Source organism: Podarcis melisellensis, assembly GCF_964234715.1.
Source record: "Podarcis melisellensis genome assembly, chromosome: 14".
Lineage (NCBI taxonomy): Eukaryota > Metazoa > Chordata > Lepidosauria > Squamata > Lacertidae > Podarcis > Podarcis melisellensis.
This window is the reverse complement of record NC_138546.1, coordinates 47348011-47373794: the sequence shown is the minus strand read 5'-3', so window position 1 is coordinate 47373794 and position 25784 is coordinate 47348011. Positions and strand designations below refer to the sequence as shown.

Below are 25784 nucleotides of genomic sequence, written 5' to 3'. Positions count from 1 at the left end.
TCCAAAGCTGATGATTAACAGGAAGGTCTTCACCTAAAAATAACAGAGATACACAGACAATCTCAGTGCTACTGCAAAAGGGGCACATTCTACCAAGTGTAGAAGAGCAGTTCCTGCAGAAAGATTCAGCACCTACCTTTTATGTTTTATTAAGAAGACAAAAAGACACCATCCTTCTGAACCAGACCCCAAGCTCTACTGATCTGTTTTAATGGCATTTTATTTGCTTGTTTGTTTGTTGGATTTCTTGCCTCCACTATACTGTGGGGTCTAAGGTACATCACAACAATAAAATATACCATTTGTAAAACAAATAAAACAGTGTTATAGTGAATTCTGTAATTTAGCTACATATTGTGCAAAGAAGGGCTCTCTTTTGTTTGTTCTGAATCTGTTGCTGAGGAATGTCACTGAGTGTCCCAGAGTTCCTGAATTATAGAAGAGGGAGAAAGGGTTCTCTCTCCACACCTCCTATTCCATTCATAATTTTATAAATCTCTATCAAGCCTTTCCTTATATATCATCTTCTCTAAACTAATCCTGCCATGTATTGTCAACTTTGTCTTCTCAGATGAGGCACTGAGAGCCAGGGCCTTCTTATGTATGGCACCTCTCTTATGGATCTCCCCTGCTCTTGTCCTGCAGAGCCCAAGTGGTAGTGGAGGGGGAGAGAGGAGGAAAGCAGCACCATGGAGAGCTCATAGGGAGCTGCTTGCTCTAAGGAGGGCTGGAAGTGACCTGAGGCCTTTTGAAACTCTCCCTCCTAGGTTCTCCCCCCTTTCTGGAGAACAAGAACCTCTGGAAGGGCCAGTACACTGACCTGGAGAAACTCTGTCCTAGCGTGGTCCCTATGCCATTGGACTCATGAGATAGCATGGGAGGTGCCAAAGGCAGGTGCCTGTGAGGGTTCTGGCTCTGGTCCTATAGACCCTGGCGCTGTGGGTTGTGCTTCAGTGGGCTCCTCTGCCAACCTCTGGTCCAGCTGTCCTCTGATCTCCAGCATCTTGGAGTCTGCTCTGGTTCCTTAACTTCCGACTTGGTCACTGCAGGACTTAGCAGCAGAGCCCAGACTTGGCATGGATTACGTAGGTCCCGGGTCAAATCTCTAGCATCTCCAAAGGAATTGGCAGCAGGTGGCAGGAAATACCTGTCTGCCCAAGTCCCTGCCAAGCTGCTGTTTCAGTCTGAGCATCTAATACTGGCCTAGGCAGACTAATGGTCCCGACATGATAGTTGTGTCCATGAGCAAAAATGTGCAGCTGTGTGCTTGTCTCCTTTTACCAAAGAGAGGCCTTGGCTCAGGGACAGAGCACCTACTTTGAATGCAGAAGGTTTCAGGATCCACCCCCAGACTCTAAAGCAGCAGAGAGAGATCAGGGGTCTCACCTGGGTCAGCGCAGCTAAGTGATGGGCGGCGGGGGGACGACGGCCACTAGGATACTCATATTCCTCTGTAGCCATGAGTGTGAGACCTTCACTTCACCTCACATATACACACCCCACCTGCCTCACAGGTTTGTTGTGAAGATGAAGAAGGATAGAATAAAAATGGGATTTTAAAAAATCATCCAAGGTAGCTTCATGTGTCTATGTAGAAGTGTCTACTCTCTCTCTCTCTCTCTCTCTCTCTCTCTCTCTCTCTCTCTGTGTGTGTGTGTGTGTGTGTGTGTGTGAGAGAGAGAGAGAGAGAGAGAGAGAGAGAGAGAGAGAGAGAGAGAGAGAGAGAGAGAGATATTGAGAGAGAGAGATTGAGAGAGAGAGAGAGAGAGACTGTTGCAGACTGAGCCCAGCAAAAAGTGGTGGAGGAGTAAGCATTCCTGGACCTCAAGGCAGACGTGTGTGTGTGTGTGTGTGTGTGTGTGTGTGTGTGTGTGTGTCTAGGAGGCAGCAGGTACAGAAAGCATCCAAAGCTGCCTTTATAGTTGCTCATCCCTATCACCCACCTGGCCCAGTATTGCAGCTGCTTCCCGGGTTCTTGCCACAGAGGCTATTCCCATCTCCTACTTCCTGGGATCCTTTTTAATCAGAGGTTGAACCACAGAACCTAGTGAAACCCCCTGTCCTCAAGACCTTTCTCCAAGATCTCCCCTCCTGTCTCTTAAGCCCCTTCGCTCCAGGTCTGCTCTCTGGGGCCTCCTCTGCACCCTTCTATGGGACTGGCAGCATTTCATATTTTTTTTAATAAATATTTATTGAAATTTTTAAATTACAATATGCCAAACAAACAAAGTTATAAGATAGCATAAACATATTTTCTCATCTTCTTGTGACCTCCTCGCATCTCCCGCCCCTACCTTCCATATTAAAAAATTTATCCAGCAAATTATCACCTTACTTCCATCCTTACTGTCTGATTATCAATTGAATTTAGCCAAATAATTATCCAAAAGAAAAATTGTTTTTTCTTACATTTTAACTTATCTTCCTACTTCACTTCATCAATTTTAATGGTGCCAAATTGTTTATGATCAAGCATCCTGCTTAACATTCATACAGTTTGCAATGTTTTTGCAAATAAATCTTAATTTTTTTCCAATCTTCTTCTACCGTCTCCTCTCCCAGATGGGACTGGCAGCCTTTCAGGTCCCCCCCCCCCCCAGGTTTCTCTTCCTCTGGCTGACCTGAGACCTTCCTTTGTGCCAAATCTGTGCCCTGCCAATAAGCTCTGGGTCTCTATTCCCCGTACCTCATATTTGGAAACCTGCAGCAGCCAGGCACTTTGGGGACAGAGTGTGGGTGGCAGAGACAGACAGGGTCCGGGTGACTGTCTTCCGCCTTTGCCAGAATCTGTGATGGCCTTTGCAGAAGGACAAAGTTCCGCTGGTGATGAGTCCCTAAAGCCAAATTCCTCCAAAGCGAAATGTTCATTGGGAAGGATTCTTCAGCCAGCTGCTGGTGGGTAGCTGATCCCAGGAATGCATCGTCATTCCCTGGCGGGAAGGTTTGGGCTTGAGTCGGATCAGGACAGCCATGTGCTTGATGAGCCCTGAGAAATCAAGACACATCACGCACCACACCTTGGGTTGGAGAGGATTTTCCTTTGCCAGGCTCAGCGCTGGAGCTTTTGAAAAGTTTCCAAACAGAGAGGAAATGAAGGATATGAAATTTCCGGAGGCACAGGTGCCAGGTATCTTCAGTGTTATGAAATATTTACCAAGGGAAACGGGGGCTGCTGGATTTTTTGCATGCCTCCAAAATTATCCCCAAAAAGTGTCATTATGCACTCAGCTCCTGCAGCCACGAGATGGTCGCTTGGGGCCAAACAGCTGAGATTCCTCCCTTAAGCTTCTTTGGCATCCGATGCCTTCCCCCTCCCCCCAAAAAAAACCCTCTTGGAGGAGCGAGCCTCATATGAAAAAGGGATCACTTTGATGGAATTGAAACTATAACCAGCTACTAAATCAAGAGAGCTAGGAAATTCCAGTTCATCCAAAAACATGCTTCTCTCCTATGGGAAGCTGTTATTATGTGGATGTTAAAATCCTCTTCCTGTATGGGGGAGAGGAAAAAAACATTATGGAATTGCAGAACTACAAGAACATGGTTTATTAAATCCATGGGAAAATAATTCCACCTTGGAGGACCCGAGGGCTCAGGCTTAATTTCTGTCCACTGGCTGAGGTTCTTGCTGGTGCTCCAGGGAGGTCGCCGCAGATGCCTGATGACATCATCACGAATCAATATTGAAGGAGGAATGAAAATTATTCACTCGCACGTCGTTCCAGGACATATTTCAAGAGAGGAAATGAAAGGTTACACTGCATGCCATCCATGTTGATTCGCTGGCCAGTGGTGATTGTGATTTGGTTGCTTTTAATTGCAGAGTTTAAAAGGAGATGGTAGAAAAAAGAGACTCGGTGGATGTATTACTGTTCATGAGTTTTCAACATTGTCCTGTCCAAACTGGGTGGATGTTAGAAGGAATTTGTATTCAAACCCCCCACACCACTTCAGTTCTATACAGAATAGAGCAGGAAAATGTCAAATTTGAAACTGGGATGGGTGGGTAGGTTTTATACAATAATTTCTTAGCTGCAAAGAAAAGAAAGCCCGGTGTGGGATTTATGTTTTCTATCTGAAGTAAATCCCCTGAGCACTGGGAAATTTCTTTTTCCATAAACCTGAATGAACTTCATTTTACTTGTCGCTAAGAAACGGATGAGACACATTCATTCTCAGTTTTGTGTTCCACACTGACCAGGATGTGTCCACAGGGCCATTATTCCATTTAGTTTCATAACATGAGGCAAGGGGCGATTTAGATGTTGTCATGGGTGGTAGAGTATCTTATACTCTGCTTAGCTGTCTCCCATTTCCTTATTATTTTGGAACAGTGGAGGCTGGCTGGTTGCTTTAGATCACCCTGTGGTTTCTCTTTCATAAGGCAGGCTGTTCCAACGACACTCCATGGTTTGGGAGGGAAGGATATCTGGAGAGAATTGGCTGACTCTTCCTCCCAGCAGCAACTGGAGACAGTCTGCTGGCAGTTTCCCAATTCCCAGGCCAGGATCCTGAAGGCTGTAGGTGCCTCTATGACAACCCACTACATGAGATGTTATAAACAGTGTTGTTGCCACACAATTTAAAGGTAGGAGCCACCAGTGGGGCTCTGGCCCCTTGCAGGGTAGATGGATCTGTGTGATATCCTGGGGTTCTGTGCCTGCTCCTAAGTAGAGGTTGCCTCTGTCAGCCTGAGGCTCTGAGGCCCCTTTTCTTTGGATTTGGGGTGTGAGAAGCCAGCACCATTGACTGAAGCCCTGGCTGATGATGTCCTAGAATTGGGCTAGCAGGGGGAAACAAAGACCAGAAGATGGAATAGGCAGAGCAGAGCTGTGGTCCACAAGTGTACAGGACAGGTTGGAATGGAAGCACCTCTTCCCATTCTGATGCAGTTTGCACATCTGTCAAACCATGCAGGAGGCCTCTGATTCCTTGCAGGAGATTGACAGTCCTTTTGAGGGGAAACTGGACCGGCAGGAGGATAGCATCCTTTACCCACCATGGATATGCACTGACTCATTTTCTTTCCCCTGCCTGTGGCCGCTGGGCAAGGGCTTTTGAAGTGCTACTAATCCTGTTGAAAGGAGTCTAGAAAGGGGAGGAGTAGCAAGAAGGCCTCTTTCCTCCAAGCACCTTCTAGAAAAATAGTCTGCGCTGCCTCAAGGCCTCTTTGCCCTGCAGAGGAAGGGAGGGAAGGAAGGAAGGAAGGAAGGAAGGAAGGAAGGAAGGAAGGAAGGAAGGAAGGAAGGAAGGAAGGAGAAGTTCTTCCCTCTCTGGGCAAAGTGATCCAGAGCACCTCCTCCACAGAGGACATGGTAGGATCCACAAGGAGAGCCCTATGGAATTGGACCAAGGGTGGTTTCCTTAGCCCTGCACCCTGTTTCCAGATGCCAGTGGGAAACCCAGAGGCAGGATATGAGGAAGGCTGCCTTGCAGGGGGTGCACTCTGCCAGAGCCATGCCCCCAGCATCCTTGGGGGGCACATTTCATGGCTCCAGTCTTAAGCAGTGGCGTAGTGTGGGTTGTCAGCACCCGGGGCAAGGCAAGTAATTTGTGCCCCCTAACCTGTGGATTTGCGCCGCCTAACCCATGGATTTGTGCCCCCTAACCCTAACCCCCAGATGTTGCGCCCGGTGCAGCTGCCCCCCCCCGCGCCCCCCACGCTACGCCACTGGTCTTAAGAACTGGGCCAATCACATGCCTTTTCTGGATATTTATCCCTCTATTTTTCTGAAGGCTGAAGTGGCTTACAGCATTTCAGCATTTTAGCATTTTAATGTCCTAGCTATGAAACACCAGTAAAAATAGCATTCACAGGGTGAGGTGGTGGTGGTGGTGGGGCTCTCCCTCTCCCAAGAACCGGGTGAGATCCCGGAATTCAGATGCCAGGGGAGAGCAGGGACATTGGGAGTTCAGCTCTGGGCTGCAGTTAGTTTCTGAGCTGTGAGGCGATAGCAGCAAATGTTTATGTGCTTTCCGTGTTACTTGCAAAATATATCAAGTGTTTCTCTCCATCCTACTGCCCCCCTTCCAATTTGGCTCAGTTCCATGGACCGTGCCCCCATGAGCTAAATTACTTAACTGCTTACAGTGCCACATAGCAAACACATGACACCCCTTTTAGCAAACCACGGAATGTAACTCTGGGGTTCAAACCAAAACAAATGACCTCAGCAACTCTTGGGAGATTACACACACACACACACACACATACATATTTACACACACACACACACACACACACACACACACACACACACACACACACACTTAAAGCAGAATTAAGTTGTAAAACCCAATGGCTGATTTATGGCCGCAGTCAGCCTTAATTAACATTGATTCCAGGGGAATAGTAAACGTTGAATAGGGTTCACAATTGAAGTTGAACAATGCCCTCTCTTGGTGTTGTTCAATTTGTAGCATGATTTACATGGAGGCGAGCCCTTCCATTCCTGGGGTTATCCCTTTTTCATCTGGTCCTTGGGATGAGTTATATATAATCCACTGATAGCAACATTTGCTGTCAAATAGTCCCCTTGATTTAAAGTTACCCACTACAATGGTCACTATAAATAAGAAGGAAATAAAAGAGGGAAACGAAAACCCAATTTGAGGCTTTGCAGGGATTCCTTGTTTGGGCAATGTGTCATCGCTTGTCCAGGCCTGTGGCGTTTTTACGAACTGGCCGTAATGAAAGTCAGATCAAATGTACGGGCTCTAAACATTTAATCAACAACCACTGGAACCGGACAAGTTCTTTAAAAGCCCCAGCAAGCTCAAATTTATTGTCTAAGAACCTCGGTCTTGGTGGGGAGGGAAGCCGATGGAGGAATGGCACTACCTGACACCAAACGCCTAAAACTTTCAAAACGTGAGTTATTTAAACATAAGGTTGCGCTTGTAAAGCCGCCAGCTGCTGGATTTCAAGATTTGAAACCCTTCCAAGAGTTTGGACGAGGTACTTTATATGGGCAGGAGAGTAAATACTCCAATTTTACTGCCAATTTAGAGGCGCTCGGTTTACAGTAATGAGCTTGCCTTGACCGTCCTTTGTTTATAGAAAGTGGAACAGGAAGAAATGAACGTTAACCATTAACAGTAGCAATCCCTCAAGCCTCTCCTTCTCTCTCTGCTCTGTGCCAGGCTGACGCCTTGCTCTTATTGGAAGGCTGGCTGGACACCTTGTCAACCACAACTGGTCATGTATAGAATAAAACTATTGGAGTGGATGCAGGGTCACTCAAAAAGTGACCTTTCAACAGCATTCTCCAAAGGCTGTCTGTGGAACTCTTTGACACAGGATATTGGATTGATTACTTGCAACAGCAGCTTGTCAGGATCAGCCCTTCCATTAGGCAGAGGGAAGTATCTGCTTCAGGCGGGAAGTGGCCAGGGTTAGCTTCAGCCACCTTCCATCACCCCCCTCACCCCCCCCCCGAATCTCCTCAGCTAGCATGCTGCCCTCACAGACCTGGGTGGGGAAATGTTGCCTAATTCCTTGTGTGGGAGTCAGATTCAGTGGGCGGTCCAGTTGGATCCTGCACATGGAATGAGGTCATGTGTCCCATCTTTGTGTCCCATCTGCCTTCTTTGCCTCAGGCAGCAAACTTTGCTGAGGTCTGGACCGTGGTGGTGCTGAAGGCTGACATCTCTTCATTGCTCAGATCTGCAAGGGGTTAAGGAAGGGCTGCCATACGTCCATAATTTCCCAGGTATATATGGGATTCACCCATCGTGTGTGTCCGGATTTTCACTTGAAATATGGCAACCCTAGTTAAGGAATATCACCTGACTCACTCTGGCCTATTGGTGAGATTCCTTGGGTGGTAATGTTATTTCATGGCTCCATAGGTCCTTCCCTCAGCCAGAGATGGCAGCAGGGGGCAGAACAATGGCTGGACATAGGTAAAGGTAAAGGGACCCCTGACCATTAGGTCCAGTAGTGGCTGACTCTGGGGTTACAGCTTCTGGGTCATGTGGCCAGCATGACTAAGCTGCTTCTGGCGAACCAGAGCAGCACACGGAAAGGCCGTTTACCTTCCCGCCAGAGTGGTACCTATTTATCTACTTGCACTTTGATGTGCATTCAAACTGCTAGTTTGGCAGGAGCAGGGACCGAGCAATGGGAGCTCACCCTGTCGCAGGGATTCGAACCACAACTTTCTGATCGGCAAGTTCTAGGCTCTGTGGCTTAACCCACAGCGTCACCCGTGACATACCTTAAGGTTAATCATGTGGCATACTTCTGAGTGCACAATTGCAACTCAAAGCCCTCTCCTGGCACCTGCAATTTATATGGGTTGGGGTAGCTCCTATTGGAGCAAACAGGACGTCCCGCTGTTTCCAAACACAGGTGTGCGCAGAGAAAATCCAAATTGGGACTGCAGTGACAGGGGATCCTAGGGATACTGCCCCCGGTCTCACGCCAGAATCCAAAGCCAGATCAGGGCACAGGGAGCACTGGCTGGTTCTGCAAGAAAAATTGTACCCTCAGGGGCGAAGCTCACCATTAATGTTGGATGTTGTGTGGTCTTCAACTTGCCAGTGCTGGTCCATACTCAGGTCTGGACTCCCAGGACTAGCCTCCATTGCGGGCAGCTGGGCTCACCAGAAGCAGGATAGTGTGGCTCCTCCCCCTTTCAATGGGTCTTGTGTGGGAAGAGGCGGGAAGAGTCAGCCTGTGCCAAGCTGCTGCCTTCCAGGTGCCATTGGACTACAACACCCATCAACCCTAGCCAACATAGCTGTGTCCCCATCAGCCTTGGTGCTGTGTGGCTGGAAATGGTTGTAGTCCAACATCTGGAGGGCACCAGCTTGGGGAAGGCTGCCAAGTGTTGTGCTGTTGTTGTCTGTTGAATGTCTCAGTTGCTCCCATCTCTGAAGGTTGGATCTTGTTTTTGTGATAACCTGTGAAGTCAGGCATCTGTTTTAAGAGTTGAACTACCTGGTCTTCTTTGTGATGTGTCTTGTATACTGTAAAGAACTTTGGGTGCCTGGAATCCCGTGAGGAAGGTATTCTGTCCCCTACTCAAAAGGCGTCAAGGAGTTTTGAGTGGTGGTGGTGTAGCAAATGGAGAAGCAGAGAGGGGAAACTTGCACAGACTCAATGGACTGAATGGCAGCTAGAGATGGGTTTTGAGAAGGGGTGCACCAGAAAATGTCCAGATGGATAGATGATAGATAGATGATAGATAGATGATAGATAGATAGATGATAGATGATTGATAGATAGATAGATGATAGATAGATAGATAGATAGATAGATAGATAGATAGAGATAGATAGATAGATAGATAGATAGATAGATAGATAGATGATAGATAGATAGAGATAGATGATAGATAGATGATAGATAGATAGATGATAGATAGATAGATAGATAGATAGATAGATAGATAGATAGATGATAGATAGATATAGATAGATAGATGATAGATAGATATAGATAGAATAGATAGATGTCTTCATGTTCGCAAGGGGGAGGGGAGTATGTGCCATTTGGATTTTCCGCCTTCGGCACCGAAATATTTTGAGCCAGCCCTGCATCTTGGATCAAGGCTACCGTTAATTCCACACAATGTGTTTTCATCTCAATCAACGGTTTGTTTCCTTGAAGAAGAGTAAAGTTGGAGATGATTTCACATTATCTGGGTGATTCCCATGACAAAAAGGTTTATGTTTTGAGATGGGGTATTTGGATGGCTGAGCTCTGGGCGGATTTGCCTTCATTCTGGATAGTTGTGCGATTTTAACAATTTGGGGTTTTGCAGTTTCTCTTTGTGCTCCGAGAATCCCAATTTCAATTTCAGGCAATCCACTTAAGGCTTTAAATCCTATCTCTCTTGCAAAAGGACTGTTGATTTGGAGTGACAGATGGATCCAGGCTTTCATGTTAATTTGCAGGAGCTGGTGAGCTGGCCAAACTTGCTGCAGCAGATCCTGCCCATGGCGTGTGTGGCAACACACACACACACACACACACACACACACTCTTCATTACAAACAAGAGCCGCTCCCCAAAATAAGATGTGCCAAGACGCCTTAACAGCACAGATGAGAACAGTACCACCATATTAGTAGCTGCAAGTTTAAAAAAACAACAAAACCCCTCTGTGGCCTGGAAGCTCATTTCTGAATACCAGACTTAGTACTTGGCCATGGAAAAGAAGAAGCAAAGTAGCTGAGCACATGTACCTCAGGAGCACCTTGCATATTTAGGGCCACCACCAAGAATGCCCTGCCCTAGAGATCATCCTTAAATCAGCAAGAGCATCCTTTGCTAACCTGATGCCCTCCAGATGTTCAGGACTACAACACTGGTCAACCCGAAACTTCCAGCAGGTACCACCTTGGCAAAGGCTGAGGGCAAGGATGTCAGCGAGCCTCCCACCCTCTTTGATGAAAGCAAATGAAGAAGCACATATAGCCTTAAAAAGTTACCTTTGTCTTTATTTAATATCCATTTTTTTCTCATTCAGATTTTTATCAACAACGAATGGCAAAACTCAGAGAGTGGGAAAGTATTCCCTGTGTCCAACCCTGCAACAGGAGAGCAGATCTGTGAGGTGCAAGAGGCTGAGAAGGTAATGTATCCTCGGAATTTGTCTGCTTCTCATGACACCTGGCCTGCCCTATCCCTTGGCTCAGGCAGAGAAACAGATTCCTTCTCACCCTCCATGTGACAACAGTTCAGCTGGCAAGTGGGCACTTTGCCCACCCAAGGGCCCTCTCTGCCCATCTGAGCCACTGCCAGCCATTGGAGATGGGCAAGGGATTAAGAAGTTTCCTGTGTGATGAAGAAGCGGAGACATTGATCTGGTAACTTCTCAAAGCACCTCCACCCCCACCTGGCACAATCAGGGTCGCCCTCTCCCGATTACCTGGGAAATGGCAGGCTGTGTGCAAATGGAGAAGGGCTCTTAGGCTACCTCCAAACCTCAGTGCCCCAACCTCTCTGGCCTCTGGAATGGAACTGCAGCCACAGTCCCCTGGGAGGGTCTTCTGTTCCTGAGGAAGGGGCACTCTGAGGCTTGCCCTCGCTGCCCAAAGTGTGTCATGAGAAGCATCTATCTGCCCTCTTCAGCCAGACGGCCTTGCGGCCCTCCTTGGGCAGCAACCCAGGTTACCTGGTTCCAGTTCATGGTTGTCTAAGTTAGCTTCATCTCTTTTTTTTAATATAATTTTTATTAGTTTTTTAAGATATCATTTTCAACAGTAATTAAACATACTTTTACATCTTATTCATTTTTTTGACTTCCATCAGTCCTGTCTGAAAATTTTCCAGTCTAATCTCTCAGTATGCATTTCTTATCTTCCCTATTACATTTCAAACTCATAACCAATATCTCTATCTTTTTCTACTTTGTAACACTTTGTATATTTCTCCTTACAAAACTTCTTGTAGTCCTACCAGCGTAATTTGTTGGTTACAGTTGCTCTCAAATAATTCATATACTTCTTCCAATCTTCTGTAAATCTCTGGTCCCATAGGTTTCGAATCCTTCCTGTCATTTTGTCCAATTCTGCATAGTCCATTAATTTCATCTGCCATTCTTCTCTCGTCGGAAGTCAGCCTCATCTTAACGCTGGTCCATTCCAAGCGCTTCAGACTACAGCTTTCTGCTTTAACGCCAGATCATGCCTTCTTTTCACCTGTGCATATTTTCATCCACTGAAAGACGCCTTGAGTCTTTTTGAGAGAGAAAAAGTGTGTAAGGAATTTAATAAACTGCACTAGTGAAATGGGTGGGAACAAATCCTAAATGTCTTTTGTGTATTTTTCAAAGACACCTATCAGTCAGTCCATCAATCCACCGACATCTTTTCTTCCCAACAAGGATTGCTTCTGGTGCCGTGTTTGTACTTTGTACTCACTAAGGTTTCTCTCTGCCCCCCCCCCTTTGACAGCCTGACACAGACAAAGCCGTGAGGGCAGCTCGCCTGGCCTTCTCTCTGGGCTCTGTGTGGAGGAGGCTCGATGCCTCAGAAAGGGGGCGTCTTTTAGACAAGCTGGCTGACCTGGTGGAAAGAGACAGAACCTTACTGGCTGTAAGTTTTGCAATGGGACTGGTGGGAGCGGGGCGCTGTTTTTTCTTTCCGCTGAGAGTACTGTTAAAAATGCTTTGGGCATCAGAATATGACATGCAAATAAGTTTGTTTGATGTGCTTTTAAAAACGTTTTATTAGAGCTGCCACCCAATTAAAAAAAAGAATGATTTTTGTTGATTTGGTAGTTCAGCCATGGTCAACCTGGGACCCTCCAGATGTTGCTGGACTCCAACTCCCATCAGCCCCAGCATCATATGGTCAGACTGGCTGAAGCTGATGGGAGTTGGAGTCCAAAATATCTGAAGGTTGAACAACAACAACATATTTGTACCCTACCCATCTGTCTGGGTTGCCACAGCCACTCTGGGTAGCTTCTAGCATATATAAAAACATAGTAAAACATTAAACCTTAAAAAGCTTCCCTATACAGGACTGCCTTCCTAAAATATAGACAATTGCTCACCTTCTTGACATCTGATGGGAGGGCATTCCACAGGGTGGGCATCACTACCCAGAAGGCCCTCTGGCTTTTCTCTTCCCAGAAAGCCCTAATGAGAAAGCCCTTGCTCCACATCTGGGCAATTGAGGTCCATGTATGTTTATGGCAAGGGTCAGTTCTCGAAGCCTCCCATGTCAAACAAACCCCCATGACACAGCTCTTAGATGGCATCTGCCACTGGGCAGGAGTCCCGAGAAGAAGGTCTCTCAGCAAAGCATCCCCTTGCTGAATGCAGGCTGCTGAATTCTGCATCGGGAGAGGCTTCTATACAGTCTCCAAGGGCAGCACTGCAGAAACAGGTGGGCAAACCCCCTTGCGACTGTATAGCTTCTCCCACTCTAGCTCTTTGGGGAGAAGGTTGTGTCAGAGGCTTGTGCCAGGAGCAACTGTGACTGTGTCTGTGTCTGTTTGGGCTGTGGATCCTTCAAACCTTCCGGCTCTGGGGTCCAAACGCACTCTCTGTGCATGTAAACCCCTGCTCTCCAACCCCCTTCACTGGGGCTTTTGTGAGAGATGCCTTTGGGTGCTCAGTGGGTTGCTCGCAGCCTGAAGGCTGGAGGTTGCCAGTCCCCTGCTAGAATAATAATTTCTGAGCCTGTGCAAAGCAAACCGCCCCCCCCCCCCGCACGCCACAGCGAGAACGCTGAGCTGCACAGTTCAGGCACGATGCGGAGGAGCACATGTGGTCGGCCCCGACATGGTGGCACTCTTAATGTTATTTTCCACATGTCAAGTGCTTTGAACTAAGCCGGCAAACATCTTAATTCCAGCTTTGTCAACACTTAAATCATCTTACCACCAGTGTATGCTGTAAAATCGCCACGGGGAGAAGGGGAGGGGCCCAGCAAATCAAGTCAGCTCCCTGCCTGTCGCTGGATTTGCGGTTCCCGAGCCAAATTCTTTATTGAGCGGAGCCCACCGCCTACTATGCCACTGACTTCAATTGCAGGATGGGAGGCAGGGGGGAAAATATGGCTATTGCCCTTCCGTATATCAATGGGATTTATGGCTCACATCCATTTGTGTGTTATACCTGCTTTCACGGATACATTTCCCCCAGCTTGGAACTATCGTGGGGAGATAATGGTGCCTCTTAAAAGTGATTTAAGCGATCTGGGTGGAAATTTTATGGGGTTCCTTAAGAGGATCTTTAAGGTCTTCTTTTTAAAATGGGAATATCCCTTAAAGAAGGGCCCGTGGCTTGTTTCATTGGGGCTCGGAGCCTTCCTAGAGAAGAGCAGGCTTATTTGATGACGGGCTGGACGCCGTAGATATCACATCGCTCAGCAGGGGTCTTGGCAGCCACGGCAAGATTCCTTGGAGACTTGTTCCAGGGAACAGTGCAGTGGCAAAGCAAAGCGAGGAGCACAGAGGAGTGTGGCTTTTTCAGAGCAGGTGTGATGGTATCACCTGCCAAAGTGCTAGGGTAATTGGCGGACCCTTCCATGCTCTGGTAGATGCATGAGGTGATAAGGAGGCTTTCACGTTTGTTTGTGACAGATCAGAGGAAAGTCAGAGGACGAAGAAAATAATCAAGCGGAAGCTGGATACATCTTTCTTTTCCTTTAAGACGGTTCCCACTTCACACAAGCAGTTTAAATGACACATGTCTTCTCTGCACAAAGTTTTGCATTTTTAACGAAAAGCTAAAGTTTGCATTTCATCTGAAGATATTTGGTTAAAGCTTGATGTGTTTTCCAAACTGAATCTGTGCAGTTAGATGCAGGCACCACTGAGTTCAATGGAGCTTCTCCCAGGAAATGATGCCTGGGGTTGCAGCCACACTGATCCTGAAAAACAGGGCAGGATGCTCCTTCCTGCTGCTCTTTGGTGCATGTCAACAAATAGATTAAGGCTGCTGCCTGAGTTTTGGGCTCTAGTTGGGGGTTATCATGCTGTACTCCTGTTCTTCAAAACTTACCATGATACCACTGTTTCAGAAGGACAAGCTGACCCTTCGGTTTCAATATGTTTCTTATTAGGAGAGGGTTCTGGCAAGCTCTCTCCCAGCTGCTCTCATTAATGTAGCAAAGCCCAAGGCTTTCATTTTCCAGCTTGGCCCCTGTCCATAGGAACTTCAGGTTTATCTGGCTGACTTGAGCCCAGAGGCAAAAGGGAGGCAGACAACTCAAGGGTACTGGGTATTGTCAACTTGAATGGTGGAGAAAGGTGGATCTATGGAGCACACATGGTCTTCTGGGAAGTTTCCCTGTAGCTTGCCACCTGCAGATGAACAGGAGCTACGCAAGAGCATTGCATATCTCCCAATCATGTCAGTGCAACTTGTACAGGAGAACTTCCTCCTAAGATGCCCTCTTTCTGTGCTGTAGGGAACGGGCCTCTTTCTGGGATACATCCTGTGCCCCCAATTATAGCACTGAACTTTGGCAACTACCATCCAGCTACGCCCATTTCTTCCAGGCTTCTTTGCCCACTCCAGTTTGATCACCAGGATACCCCACGGTGGCTCGGAAGTTGCTGAAGCAGCAGCTGAGATGCCAGGAGCGATTTGGGAGTGTACCTCTCAGATTATGTACTGTTCATCCACACCCTGAAAAATCTTACCACTCCAGCTCCTTTGTACAGCTGGACCAGCCCTAGCTCACAATGGCACTTTGATGAGCTTCTGCAGATACGGAGACAGGAGCAGCTGTCCAAAGGGGCCCTGTGACTTCCCTTGGCATATGGACTAGGCACATGAGAGGTACAGTCAGGAATGCACTCTGAAAAGACCGCTGTTAAAGAGGCAGTCCCTGGTGTATGCCCAGCCAACTTCCTCAGGCCTTAAGGGTCAAAATCCAGTCCTTTGGCTCAGAGGCAGAGAGGCGAAAACTCACCAGTTGCAAATTATAATAGCCTTTTTCTACTGTCCTGTCTCTGAATAGGAAATGGTTGTGATCGCTGGCTCTACATGCCTTTTCTTTTGTCTTCTTTGTCCTCCAGACCATGGAGTCACTGAACAGTGGGAAGCCCTTCCTGCAGGCTTTCTATGTTGACCTTCAAGGCGTCATCAAGACTTTGCGCTATTATGCCGGCTGGGCAGACAAAATCCATGGAGCAACCATTCCTGTGGGTAAGTCAAGTCCTTTGAAGCAACAGCTCCTACCTACGAGGACATGGCTCTCCTGGGGTTTTATTTGTGTCACGAGTAGACCGAGGGCATCTCTGTAGCTCTTAGCCAGGATGGCAGCTATAGAGAGATGTTTCATGTTCACAGGCCGTGTGTGTGACATCTGCCACTGAGAGAGGGATGTTGCCGCCTCCCCCTCCAGGCTCTCCTCCTGGGCCTCCTGGGGGCATTTGGGCTGGTGTGGCAGGAAGCAGGATGCGGAGTGAAATGGACCGTGGACCAGATGGCTCCATGTTTGGGGAAAGAGTGTGACTCAGAATGTAATATTTGTTTATTGCATTTACATCCCATCTTTATCTTCTCTAAGGAGATCTAAGTGGTGTGCGCAGTTCTTCCTCTCTTCATTTATTCCCCCACAACAACCCTGTAAGGTTGGTCAGGCTGAGATGCAGTGACCGGTCCAAGGTCACCCACTGAGCTTCTCCATGGCCAAAGGGAGGGGGCTGAACCCTCCCCTCCCAGTCCAATTCTGACACTAACCAGTTCCAGAGGCGTTTGAAGGTAGAGCGACTGGTTCAGCTGCACTGGGTGCTGGCGCTGCAAAGGGCACTGCAACAACGATGCAGAGCAGAGTGCGAGAGGAAGGCAGGTGCCAAATTTTAGTGTTGCACCAGGTGCCACTGAAATTTGGAAGCCCAAAGTCCGCCACTGCACCACACACACAGTTGGGGGGGGGGAGAGCAGAGAACAACTGCCCATCCTGCCCCCACTTTTCATTCCATGGCCTTTGGCTCCCACACCTCTTTTTAGCAGCTCTGCTCAGATGCATTGTGGAGGCTTTGCCACTCAGCCAGAGAACCTGAACATCAATTGCTGCTTGCTAGGGAGACTGTGTCCGAAAATGTGCAAAAGAACCCCTGCCACGTGACTGTGGGTCTCTGAATGTCTGGTGCTCTCAGGCCCCTCCATTTTCTTCCAGTGGGGTCAGTGGGGGTGAAAGCAACTGCAAAGGGCGCCTTGCTTGCCATCTCTTGGAGAATGCAGCTGCCCTGAACCCCCAGTAACAACAGGCATCTGAACCAGTCTGTGTGGGGAGCTTTCAAGTGTAGAGTCTCTATGCCCTCCCTTCTTCCACTGCTGGCTCAAGCTTCGCCATGGAGGCTTGGGAGCTGACTTATGCTCCTGCCCCTCCAGCGGGAGAGCATTTGGACCCTATTCCAGAGTTTCTGTGCTATTGACAGAATTTGGCCTGTTCAGTGCCCACCGCAGCTGCTTTCCTCCATGCACTGCACCAAGGAAAATTTGTTTCATGGTGGTGATTCTTTTTTTGACAAGGAGGGAGGATGACTTTACAGCTCTCTTGGGTTTCTGTTGTCTCACCAAAGGCAGAGATGGCCTTTCCTCCCCTCGGCGGCAGCGCTGAGTAATAGTCTAATATTGCACACAAAGGTGAAGACAACAAAGGCCAGCGTGAAACATGACACAAGGCTTTTCTTCGTTCCTCTAGCAGCTAATTTAGTTGATTTAAAAGGGGCTTGGTGGGTGGGAAAGTTTGTCCCGGGAGGGGGAGAGACTTTAGGAGGCAGACGGCTTAGCCTGGAATAGGAGCACAAAGTCACTGCAGGCAGAGATAAACCCGGCACCCACCCAGGAGGAACTCTGTGCAGAAGAAGCCAATGTCCAGATGGTTGTACTGGGTGTAATTGGACACCCCCAAACTGACCCCAAAATCTTCAGGGGATTATTAACACCCCTTCCCACATTTGCACACAGAGCCATAGCTTTGGAATGCATGAAATAAGAGTAAATTCTCACTGAGCATGTGCAGAGTGTCTGAGTAATTGCGCTTCCAAGTCATCCACTGTGATGGGCCGGCTGGATGCAGAGGAATGGTGGGAGGCACCAGCTGGGGAACCCCCAACGGAAGAAGGCTCAGAGCCCGGGGAGTGGTCAGAGGGAGAAGACTGGGGGGGGGGGGAGAGGTGCCGGAAGCTGAAGAGGCAACAGGCTTTAATGAGCAGGGAGAGGCTGCGGCAGAAAGAAGTGCAGAAGCAGAAGTGGAAGCAGAAGAGGAGAGAGGCCAAAAGGCAGAGATCAGGCAGGCTGTTGAGAAACCCAGGGCGTCTCCCCCTCCTGCTGCAACCAACTCCTCTTCCCCCAGTTCCCCAGAACCTGAGAAGGTATGAAGAGGGCAGAGGAAAGACAGGCAAGGCGATACAGCTTCAGTTTGTTTGAGAAGGAACCTGGGGTGGAGGAGATTTAGAGAGCGGTGGGAAGGCAGAGATCTTCAGTCCTCGCAACTGCCTCATAGGGGCAGGTTCTACCAGGAAAAGTTGCAGTGCTCACTAGGCCTGGCCTCCTGGGCTGTCTTGTTGCTTTGAATAAAGAGTTAAGTTCACAGAAGTCATGTGAGTTATTGCTGACCTTCTCCTGGCACCATCTTCTGTCATCTGAGGGCGTAGCTTCAGCTAGGTTTCAATGAGATGGTCTCCCCAAGGTATCGCCTGCCTGACAAATGTGTGCCCTTTTCGGAAGCACTTGCTGCCACATGGATTGGGGCTGCCACACTGTGTATTGTTGGCTGCCTGCTGGCTGGTGGAGGATGGGAAACAGGCCACATGAGGGCTCCCATCCTTGTGACAAGTGACTGTGCAGAGGGACGATGCTCATCCTATTCCAACACCAACTGAATCTCCATGCTGGGACAAGGTTCATCTGCTCTATTTCTCTTTCAGTCAGACTGAAGGTGTAGGAGCAGGACCCATGAAAAAAGGTAGCCACCCTCATTCACTGCTCCCTATCAGCTACGAGGGAGCAACAGGGAGTATTTATCTAAACAGACAGATCCTGGGATTTGTTGTTGTTTAGTCGTTTAGTCGTGGCCGACTCTTTGTGACCCCCTGGACCAGAGCACGCCAGGCACTCCTGTCTTCTACTGCCTCCCGCAGTTTGGTCAGACTCACGTCTGTAGCTTCAAGAACACTGTCCCACCATCTGGTCCTCTGTCGTCCCCTTCTCCTTGTGCCCTCCATCTTTCCCAACATCAGGGTCTTTTCCAGGGAGTCTTCTCTTCTCATGAGGTGGCCAAATTATTGGAGCCTCAGCTTCAGGATCTGTCCTTCCAGTGAGCACTCAGGGCTGATTTCCTTCAGAATGGATACATTTGATCTCCTTGCAGTCCATGGGACTCTCAAGAGTCTCCTCCAGCACCATAATTCAAAAGCATCAATTCTTCGGCGATCAGCCTTCTTTATGGTCCAACTCTCACTTCCATACATCACTACTGGGAAAACCATGGCTTTAGCTATACGGACCTTTGTTGGACCTGGGATTTACTGCTTCCCAAAAGCCCACTCACCCTCCATGGGTTGGCTAGTTTGTGGGGCACTTTGCCTGGGGTCAGAAATTCAGAGAATCATAAAATTGTAGAGTTGGAAGGGACCACGAGGGTCCAGTTCCTTATAATGCAGGAATCTGTTGCCTCTCAACCCTGAGATTAAGAGTCTCATGCTTCAACAGAAGCCTTGCAATTTTTGAAAGTGAAATCCTGGACTTGAGAAGAAAGGGGTGTTCTGATCCATGGGACCTTATATTAGGTCTTATTCTCCCATTGTTTGCACATGCCAAGCATTAATGTGTTCTGGAGCTGATACCTTGGCTTGAATGCTTTGCTTTTGGGGGGAGGACAGTGGGAGAGCACATTATTCGCCTTGCCCCCCCCTTCCAGATAGGCCTGTCAGAAACCTCAGAGAGCTGCTCTGTGCACAAGAGGGAGCTTGATGAACTTATGGTCTTCCTCACTAAGAGGTAGCTTTTGGTGCTCTGATGCTGTTCTGCTGAAAGGGGCTTCCAGGGAGTAAGGCGCACTCGCCCTGCATAGGGACCCTCTGTTGCAATGCTGATCCCTTTCGTTAGGACCATTCTGTGGCTTACTTAGCATCCCTGTTAATCCCTCCCGGCTGCAACTATATTTCACTGAGCACATGTGAAAGCCCACTCTAAAAATGCCAAGGAGAATCCAAATGAGAACCACAAATGTTATTGATGCTTTTCTACAACATGTTAAAGTCGGATCATTTTCACTGCTGGGGCTTTCCGAGGTTTATATGGAAACAGTAAAACTTTCAACGTTGCCTGCTCAGTTTCCGAGGACAGGAGGCCCCCAGCTCCGGAAAGATCAATGTTTAGGCAAAGTGGGCCATTTTTGTCAAACTTCGTTATTCTGGTATCACAAACGCTGGTTTTATAGCAGGCGTTGGGCGGGCGGGAAACTCTGGGATGTGACTCTCCACATTCCGACTTTAATCTCCATCCTCTGTGTAAAACATTTGCCAAAAGGAGGTTCTAATAAACAGGTCTGTAAAATTCCGCCGTGATTGCAAATGCTGAATACAGGAAGGTGTTGAAAAAGGGCAGCTCTTTCAGAGTCCAGTCGCAGTTTGGGGTTTGGGAAGCCTGTGCGCAAAAGAAAACTCTTCGGTGAGGAGGGAAGACCTGGCCGTTTGTGTCTGATCAAATTAATTAGTGCCTTCCCAGGTCCTGATTTAGAAACTGGGTTTCCCCTCACAGTTTTGGCCTCTCATCCTCAGGCGCCCAGGCAGAGCAGGGACGCTAAGAGGCCACGATGTGTGGACTTGAGCCAAACCTGGTGGAACCACCATGGAAATGGGGTGGAAATGTTGACAGGCTGCCTGAAAGGAAAACGAACCAACAGAGGCCACTGCAGGGCGACAAAAGCCACAGGCAAATGGCTCTGCCCAATATGGACTGGTTTTTTGGCTCATTTGCTAGGGTGCTTCCACCATGCTGGGCATTTCAGGTGGCACTGCCAAGCCTCGTTCACTCGCTCTTTTTACATTCTACATTTCCTCCGTGGCGGCTCTGTTTCCCCCTCAGGAGTCAGTTGTATACTAGCAAATTTAGGTTGCACAATAAAAGTGGGTTGGGCCTTCTTGTGCAACCAGCCCAAATCAGAACTCTTTGTGGTAAATAAAGTGGAGGAAATGCCCAGGAAGGCAGGGGGTCCCAATTGCTCAATGCAATATTGTGCAACCTTCTTGCAAACAAATTAAGAACTAATGCTGACCTCGCAGGATCTCCCTGAAGGTTTTGTGAAAACAAATCAGGGTGGATGCTCACTAAAGAGGTTCTCTGGAAGAGCCCCCAGATCGCAGAAAGTCTGACAGATGCCTTTTGCACCATTCTCCTATCCTGTCTTTTTAAAAGGGTGGGGGGAACAGCTCAGCACACATCAAATATAGCCTTTGTCGGGGTGGGCACAATCTGATGACTCCATTTTTTAAAAAATCAATATTTTCAATTATCTCAAAAAATTTACTTAAAAACAAAACAAAATGAAAGATTGTTGTTGTTTAGTTGTTTAGTCATGTCCGACTCTTCCTGACCCCATGGACCAGAGCACGCCAGGCACTCCTGTCTTCCACTGCCTCCCGCAGTTTGGTCAAACTCATGCTGGTAGCTTTGAGAACACCGTCCAACCATCTCATCCTCTGTCGTCCCCTTCTCCTTGTGCCCTCCATCTTTCCCAACATCAGGGTCTTTTCCAGGGAGTCTTCTCTTCTTATGAGGTAGCCAAAGTACTGGGGCCTCAACTTCAGGATCTGTCCTTCCAGTGAGCATTCAGGGCTGATTTCCTTCAGAATGGATAGGTTTGATCTTCTGGCAGTCCATGGGACTCTCAAGAGTCTCCTCCAGCACCATAATTCAAATGCAGCAATTCTTCAGCGATCAGCCTTCTTTATGGTCCAGCTCTCACTTCCATACATCCCTACTGGGAAAACCAGAGCTTTAACTATACGGACCTTTGTTGGCAAGGTGATGTCTCTGTTTTTTAAGATGCTGTCTAGGTTTGTCACTGCTTTTCTCCCAAGAAGCAGGCGTCTTTTAATTTTGTGGCTGCTGTCACCATCTGCAGTGATCATGGAGCCCAAGAAAGTAAAATCTCTCAGTGCCTCCATTTCTTCCCCTTCTATTTGCCAGGAGGTGATGGGACCAGTGGCCATGATCTTCTTTTTTTGATGTTGAGCTTCAGACCATATTTTGCGCTCTCCTCTTTCACCCTCATTAAAAGGTTCTTTAATTCCTCCTAACTTTCTGCCATCAAGGTTGTGTCATCTGCATATCCGAGGTTGTTGATATTTCTTCCGGCAATCTTAATTCCGGCTTGGGATTCATCCAGCCCAGCCTTTCGCATGATGAATTCTGCATATAAGTTAAATAAGCAGGGAGACAAAATACAGCCTTGCCGTACTCCTTTCCCAATTTTGAACCAGTCAGTTGTTCCATATCCAGTTCTAACTGTAGCTTCTTGTCCCACATAGAGATTTCTCAGGAGACAGATGAGGTGATCAGGCACTCCTATTTCTTTAAGAACTTGCCATAGTTTGCTGTGGTCGACACAGTCAAAGGCTTTTGCATAGTCAATGAAGCAGAAGTAGATGTCTTTCTGGAACTCTCTAGCTTTCTCCATAATCCAGCGCATGTTTGCAATTTGGTCTCTGGTTCCTCTGCCCTTAAAGTCCTATAGCACTAACTCTTTCTGTCATGGGGGTTTGGGGCAAAGCCAGAAAAATGTTCTAGCACTAATTAAAAGATCATTTTTTAAAAAAACAGATGAGATTATAAAATGGCACCCACCCAGGGGCGAAACTAGGTTTTATTTCACCAACTGGGTCAAAGACCCAGTTTGGTATCCCCCGCTAGGTGCATTTGTGCACAAACACATACAGACTGGGAGCCTCAATGGCGCCCTTCTGGAGTCTTCACCGGGGCAAAAACCCTGGCTGCCCCACCCCTATAGCTATGGCACTGCACCCACCACAAGGTTTATAGTGAGTGTGTACTGCACTATGAACAACACCCATACCAGCTGCATCGCACCCACTTATGTGGATGGCAAACAGCCATGTGGGCATTTGGGGGGCAGGAAACCCAGAATACTCTCTTCCTGGTAGTGTGGAAGGTCATCTGCAATGTTGATAATACAGTGGAAGAGTCATGATTAACTAATGCTGGGAACCACTCACCTGCAAGCAGTACCCTTGGGACCCCTAGGAGTGTTGGGAGATGGGCCTTGCCTCAGTGGCAGCAGAACCGCCATGCTTCATGTGGAAGGCCACAGGTTGGTGACCTCTCAGTGTTCTTGGACTCCAACTCCCATCAGCCCTAGACAGCACTGCCATGCTGCAGGCTGCAGAACACGCCAGGATGGAGAAGGATGAAGGAGACAGCCATGGGCTAAGACCAGACAGGGTCTAATGCAAGGCATTTCACTGGGGATCTCACAACAGAGATGTATTTTTTGAGCTGGATTCAGCCTGTTGTTTTTAAAGTCACATTTCGAAAGGAGCTCCTGAGACCCCCCCCTTTTCAGAATGTTTTCTTTTTCGCAGGACTGGCCCTTCTGTTGACTTCTTTAAAAAATCCAAGTTTCCTTTTTTTTTCAGGAGGGGGGGGTTCAGTTCTCAACATTGCAAAATAAGAAGGTGGCTGGCTGACACATCGACCATCTTTCCTGTTGTCTCAGGAACAGGAAAGGAAGTGAAAATAATCCCCAAATCATTGTTTCTTGTAATTTGGGAGGCCTTTGTGCTGTTCCAGGAAGAGACTTCAGCTTGCCCAGTTCCCAGATGAGATTATCTGAGCAGAATAGGTTCTGTGTGCCCACTGCTCAAAACCTGATAATGATGTGTGATCTGAGCAGATATGTTAAAAGGGATCTCCCTGGTTTCTGCAGAATTAGGACTTCCAGGTTGCACAAGCGGGGGTTTATTGCACGCACAAAAAGCCAGCCCCCTCTGTCTAGCTAGAATGTTTTCTTTCTGTCTCATCGTCTGTGCCTTTTACTAATTAGCCAATCTTTTCCTCTCTCTCCTTCTCCTCTTTCCTGTCCCTACTGCTTCTTATCGGGCTCCTCCTTGCTCCCACTTCACTGATAACGGGCCTATCTTTATTAGTCTCCTTCCAGGGCCTTGGAAACATCACACGGAGCAAAAGCAAATCCCCAGCTGGTCAGTCTGGAGCTCTGTGCTGGTCTGTCTTTCTCCCACTCTTCCCACCCCGCTTTGTGGAGCAAACGGAACAGGGTGAAGAAATTCAGCGAGCTAGAGAAGGGGCTTGTTTCTAATCAAAGTCAAGTTGAAAACTATGTTTAGAAACCAGGATGCTTTCTGGATTCATCCCTTTATTATGACCAGATGTTTGCACAGATGCCTCCCCAAAATGCAACCAGCCCCAGTAAATCTTGATGTGTCCCTTGCCAGCCTTAGCTGCGGACTCCTGGCGTACTGGGCGAGTGACAAATCCAAAGCCGGTGGGGAACTCCAGGAACCCCTAAATGCTGCCGTGAGAGGTACTAGTGTGGAACTACAAGACAGCAAGGAAAGAAAGAATCAAAGGCTCCTGTGTGCCCAAACAGAGAGAGGAGGAGGCTGCCCGCTATAGCTCTCCATGAAATTCATTGTTTGCGCCTTGCTCTCCCTCCAACTAGTCTTTGCTGGTGGAGATGATGTTGCATTGGGTCTGATTGGATCACTCACTTTTCCCAATGGGGACAAGAGACTTGCTCACTGAGAAGGAGGTTGCCTGTTGCATCTCTGTATGTGTTTCCCGCTTCTGGTCACAACAGCAGCGGAGCGTCTCCATACCGCTCGTGTGTGTGTTTGTGTGGGTGGGTGCACACTCGTGCCCTTTGCTGGGGGTGGGCTGAGGGGCGGAAGACAAATGGAGTCCACCGTGCCTGCCCAGCCCCTTTGGCACTGATCCAGAAGGTTCTTCTGATGGACTTAGCCCTGGTGATCCTATACCCTGCTGCTCTTTTGGGGTTCCCTGGAAAATCCCTGACCCAGTTTTGCTTTTCAGGGAGACTGGAGGGAAGTGGGTTTCTCAAAATGTTGTTAAGTGTGCATATATATGTATTGTACATTGTTGTTTGCCACGTTTCAGCACACCCACCCTCCAGCCTTTGCAGGTTAAGAGTAAGGAAGAGGGTGCCCTTTGGCTCAAGGACCCAGACCTGGACACCAAATTCCCCCTTTTCCTGCTTGTCTTCCTTCAGTCCCTCTAGAATCTGCCTATCCAGAGTGCAAATGCTGCTGAATCTGGCAGCTGTCCTGATATGTGCATGCGGATTCAGAGTGAGATTAAACAGCTTATTAAACTTTCATAAGTTTTATATATTATATGATGAAAGGAAGCTGTTATGGCTAATTTGCTAACACAAAACTGCTTCCGCTGTCAGCTGTTGCAAAGTTAGTGAATCAGTTGTGGGCACCCGGCCACAAAGAGCTTTCATTTAGCAGTGGGAACTGAGCCCAAACTGGAGCTAAATTCATGTTCGAGTTCTCTGTACACATTGGGAGCTGTGGTTGGTGAAGCAGGGGAGACCAATGAGGATCAGGGCCCACTCACATTATAGTTAGCATTTGCCAAAAATGTAAAGAGGTGGGAGACCCAGTTTTTGATCCACTTGAGCCTGCCCAGTGTGTTCCCTTGTAGGAGTTAAAGGGAATTAGATAAATTCATGGAAGAGGATAAGGCTACCCATAGCTATTAGTCACAAGGGCTACCTGGAACCTCCATATTCAGAGGAAGTCTACCTATGGCAAGCTATTGCCTTCAAGCCCTGTCTGTGGAAGTGTTTGATTAGTCACTGTGGGCAAAAGAAAACTAGATGGATCCTTCGTCTGATCTGGCAGGGCTCTGGCTCTGGGGAGGTTTCCCCCCCCCCAAAAAAAAATCAGTGTAGAGAAGCTGCCAGCTGGACTGGCTGTTGGAGTGCATCTCAGTACTGAGATGGGATTGTATCCTGCACTGCACCATAGGGAAGTAGGGAAGGCTAGCTTAGAGGGTGCAGGACAGGTGTTGTGCCAGCCACAGCTCTGTCTGCTCCACACACACCCATCAGCATCTGCCACCTGAGGCAGCTGTCTCACAGCGTCTAATGGTAGGGCAGTCCCAGTCTCTCCTTATGTCCTCTCACCACTGCTGAAATGCATCACCACGCAGAGGGGAGAGGCAATAGGGTCTGTTCTGTGGGGCACTCTAAGTTCAGGTGAGGCAACAAGGAAAGCAAGCAGCATCACCCTGGCATACACTGCAATCTGACTGTGAATCCTGGAAGAAGCTCCCCAGAGCCTCTTCTGCAAC

The 25784-nt window shown here is 48.1% G+C and overlaps 1 protein-coding gene across 1 annotated transcript in view; it reads left to right on the top strand.

Moving 5' to 3' along the window:
* Positions 1-25784, top strand: part of ALDH1A2 (aldehyde dehydrogenase 1 family member A2) — a 71070-nt gene that overhangs the window by 18124 nt on the left and 27162 nt on the right. The window contains exons 3-5 of the mRNA XM_081887720.1: positions 10479-10583; positions 11908-12048; positions 15491-15620. Coding sequence (XP_081743846.1) covers positions 10479-10583; positions 11908-12048; positions 15491-15620 — 376 coding nt within the window. The remainder of the gene's footprint in view (positions 1-10478; positions 10584-11907; positions 12049-15490; positions 15621-25784) is intronic.